The sequence below is a fragment of the Leptonychotes weddellii genome, chromosome 14, assembly GCF_054177405.1.
Source record: "Leptonychotes weddellii isolate Sample4059 chromosome 14, ASM5417740v2, whole genome shotgun sequence".
Lineage (NCBI taxonomy): Eukaryota > Metazoa > Chordata > Mammalia > Carnivora > Phocidae > Leptonychotes > Leptonychotes weddellii.
The window spans coordinates 62,145,268-62,149,515 of NC_138382.1; the positions used below are offsets into that span (position 1 = coordinate 62,145,268).

At 54.7% G+C, this 4,248-nt stretch overlaps 1 protein-coding gene across 2 annotated transcripts in view; it reads left to right on the forward strand.

Annotated features, from left to right (window-relative positions):
- Positions 1-4,248, forward strand: part of BSPRY (B-box and SPRY domain containing) — an 18,019-nt gene continuing 13,771 nt past the window's right edge. For both annotated transcript variants that reach the window (XR_014140127.1, XM_006735109.3), the window contains exons 1-2: positions 1-179; positions 3,384-3,482. Coding sequence is in view for 1 of the 2 variants with exons in the window: in XM_006735109.3 (XP_006735172.2) it covers positions 3-179; positions 3,384-3,482 (276 nt within the window). In the remaining variant the exon portion in view is untranslated. The remainder of the gene's footprint in view (positions 180-3,383; positions 3,483-4,248) is intronic.

Below are 4,248 nucleotides of genomic sequence, written 5' to 3' on the forward strand. Positions count from 1 at the left end.
CCATGTCTGCGGAGAGCGCAGGGCCGGGGTCGGCGCCGCTGTGCCCCGAGCACGGCCAGGCTCTGAGCTGGTTCTGCTGCTCCGAGCGACGGCCCGTGTGCGCCGCCTGCGCGGGGCTGGGCGGCCGCTGCCGGGGGCACCGCATCCGCCGGGCGGAGGAGCGCGCGGAAGAGCTGCGGGTGAGCGGCCGGGGGCGCCGGAAGGCGGGGGGCGGGAGACGGGTGGGCTCCGGAGGGAGGGGACACTGGGGTGGCGTGCCGAGAGGGACCCGGCGGGGACCTGGCGGCCGGTCCAGGAGCCCGGGCTCGGCGGTGGCACTGGCTGTGGAACTAGGCGGTTAAGGGTGTGGCCCCTGGAGTCGTGGGGACTTGAGTTCGAATCCCGCCTCCTCCCCACCTCCCTCGCAGTCTCGTCTCTGGGCCTCGGCGCCCTCATCTGCAGTTTGAGGGCAATACTAGCGCGCGTTTATTGGGGGTGTTGTGCGAGAGACGTAAGATAATGGGCGAAATGCTCTTTGGTCTACCACATAGTGGCGGCTCGAGCTGCCCACTCTTCCTTCGTTGCTTTGTTGGGGGGGTGAGAGCCGGGCCTGGCCTTGGGCAGTATGCGGCAACACTGCTCCAGTTGCCGGGGACTCCGTGTGTCCCACGTCCCGCCCCTTGGAAGCTGACCTGAGATAAAAGCTGGCCCTCCTCCCTCCTCAACCCCTGGGCTCAAAGCCCCTCCCCTCGTCCACCCTTCGGGCTTCCTGGTGAGGTGATTTCTTTTCCCTTTGGGGTTGGCCCTGACTGTACTCCAAACTGGTTCCACCTGGGTAAACGGAGGGGGCGGGTAGGATCTCAAGAGGTTCCTGCTGGATCTCTTCACCTAGAGTTCCTCCCCATCTCCACTCCAGTTTAGCTCCACGCTGGTCACCTTCATCACCACCCGCCCCTGGTCTGAAACTGGGGAGTCGAAGTTGCCCTGGGTCTTCCTCCCTCCTTCCACCCTAGTTGTGGTCCCCGGGGGATTTCCTTGCCATTTGATTAAGCCGCTTCATTTCCCCAACCTCACCGAGTGCTCTGCCCACCTGTGAGGCTTGAGGGCTCTGGCTAGGGACTCAGACTGCAGGGGAGTAAACACACGTGACTGGCCCAGAGGGATTCACTTACTCAGTGACACCTGAAAGCTCCTGATTGGCCCTACCTGTCACCACTATCCATCATCAGTAGTGGCGATGAAAATAACTTGGGTAATGTGGTGTAATAAACTTTCATAATGGATGGAAACTTTGTGAGCGCCAAAGCACTTCAATATCCATCATCTCACTCCATCCAGACCAAACTTTTGAAGTGATAGCCAACTTCCGTTTTACAGATGAGCAAACTGAGGCCCAAAACTCCTCCGAGGTTTCTAATATTCAGGAGCTGGACCAAGGGAGTCATTGACTTGCTCAGAGAAAACCACCTCTTAGCCTCAGTGGAGGGAGGAAGGGGTGCTAATGGGTGTGAGAATTAAATAAAAACCTTAAAAAAAGAAGAAAAAAAGTTGCCATCAGAGCTGAATCTGAGTGGTGGAAGGAGGTGAAGGCTGGGGCAGGGTGGCAGGCCTGGTGCTTGGTTTGGAATGCAGTCTGCCCAGGGCGCCTTCCCTGAACCCTACTGATGCCCTAAGCACGTTCATCTCCTTTGCCTGGAGGGAGGGGTTTCTTGCCTTCTCCCTCCAATTTTGAGTATATTATGGCATTTACACACTCCTTCCACTATCCCTCTAGCCAGGAAAGAAATTTTGGCCCAGGGCAAGATGGTTACCATTCAACAACTTCTCTCTTACCTTCCGGGTTCTTGTCCTGTAGCTTTTTGGAAGTTAGGCTCGGTTTCCTCAGGCCTCTGGTGTGTGCTGATCACAGCTTCATCCCAGCCAGCTCAGTTCTTTCATTTAGCATTTGGACCAGCGAAGCGTCAGATGAATTCCTGACTGTGGGGCGGGAAGGATTTGCAAGGGCTTCCTGGAAGAGGCCGAGTTGCCTTTGGGCAGATGGAACTGGGGCAGAGCTGAAGCAATGCAGGAGCTGTTGGCTAGGAAGGAGTCCAAGTACCTGGAGAAATGGAGTGGAAAAGCAGGGGCCTGGCAGGTTACTTCTCCGTGGGCTTCAGTTCTTCATTTCTAAAAGTCTCCGCTGCTCTCCTGGGGGACGCTCATAGCTCTGGCCGATGTGAACCACTGAACCTCTTATGGTCACAGAAGTAGATGTTCATTCATTGAACAAATATTTATCCAGGGCCTCTATGTGTAGGAGGAACTTTCTTCTAGGTAGTGGCCCATAGCGAACAAGTCAAAGTCATGGTGCTCATGTTCCAGTGGTGGGGGGAGAGATACAAAACAAGTAAACACACCCAGAATGTACAGGCAGAGGAGTGATAAATGCAAGGGAGAAAAATAAAGCAAAGTAAGAGAATGGGCTGTGGGGATGGTCGGGGAGGGCTTCTGAGGCGGTGACCCTGAATGGAGTGGGGGAGGGGACTTGTACGGCTGGCCGCAGAGGAAGGAACAGGTGCAAAGCCGCTGTTGTCAGGACGAGTTTGGTGTGTTTATGGGACAGAAAGAAGGCCAGAGTGGAGAGTGCTAGGAAGTGGCTTCGGAGCAATAGGCAGAGTCCCATCAGACAGTCCCTTGTTGGCTGAAGTGGGAAGCTTGATCTCCCTGTGCGTGTGCTGGAAAGCCATTGGAGGAGTTTGAGCAGGGACGTGAGCTGACCTAACCTCCTGACACAAGGTGGTCGTGGCTCACTGTAGGGGCGAATAGCAAGAGTGCAGGTGACCAGAAGTGGCCAGAGGAGAGAGAGAGAGACTTTGGAGTCAGGGCTGATAGGACTCACTGAGGGATTAGATACATGCAGGGTTGGAGAGTAACCCCGGGGGTTTGGGTTGGGGTAATGAGGTTGATGATTGCTGGTACTGTTTAATGAATGGGGATAACTTAGGGAAGGGCAGTTTGAGAAGCCGTGTTCTTTCCACTCAGGTGTGGAGAGCCAGGGAGCTGGGTCAGAGGGAACGCTGAGAGCATATGCAGGAAAGTGATTATGATGATGGGCCACCGAATTTAGGAGAAGGAGGGAACTGAGGCCACAAAGTGGGTGATAGACACGGAAAAGTGGTAAGACTAGTGTATCAGCGGCTTCAGCTGAGCCGAAGAACGGTTGGACTGGAGAATCTAGAGTTAGTAATCTGGAAGGATGGAAGTGGTGGACAGGGTGTGGGCCCCTTGAAATGAAGATTTGGGAGGTGCTATAGTTTTCAGTAATAACGAGGTCTGGGATGTGAGTGGCTGAGGGGGGATATCATGGGGATGGAGTGAATGGATCAACGTGGATCGAGACGCCATAGGTGTCCTTTATATTGCAGAACAAGATTGTGGACCAGTGTGAGCGGCTGCAGTTCCACAGTGCCAGCATCGCCAGATATGTGGCTGAGGTCCTGCCAGGGAAGAACCAGAGAGCAGTGGTAGGTAGCTCTCCTTCCTCTCTGCTCTGGACCCCTCCTAGGACAAGACTCCAGCCTTAGGAGCATGGACCAGTCTGGGATCCCTTCCCAACCTCACAGACTCACTGTGCTCCTAGCAAAGGCAGATGCCCAGGAAGGATGGTTTCCCATCTCTCGGAGCTGGGAGTTTTACCATCTGGGCAGAGAGGACTATTCCCAGTACCACACTGGGGCAAATACTGCTGGAAAATGACTTTCTTGGGTAGCATTCTTCCCCCATCTAAGTATTTCGTGGTCAGCCCCTGAATTATAAAATAACCTCTGGACTTTGATGTGGAGTGTTCTTTATGACAGTCTTATCCCTGTTTACAGATGGGGAAGTGGGTCGCCTAGAGGGTGATTGACTTGCCCAAGGTCCACAGCCTCCTGCCAGAATCAGATCCAGGACCTGGATCTTCTGACTCCCAGGCCAGTGCTCCTTCGGCTACCCGCCACTGCTGATCCTTTAGCCAGTTGCCCCCATTGCCGATGCTCGCAGGTGTGCCCCTCACGGGTCGGGGCTATGAATTTCTTTCTGTACATCCCCTCCTTCCTTCACCAACATGGACAATGGAGCAGGCTTTGCATGGTCTTAGTCAAGGTTCTTTTGATTGTGTAGAACGAAACCCAGTTGAACTAGTTTGCGCAAAAACAGGGAATTTCCCAGCAGGATACAGAAGCCTCTCAGAACCTGAAGGGGACGAGAACCAGGAAAGAAGATGCTGCCAGGAGGCCAGGCAGCTATTCT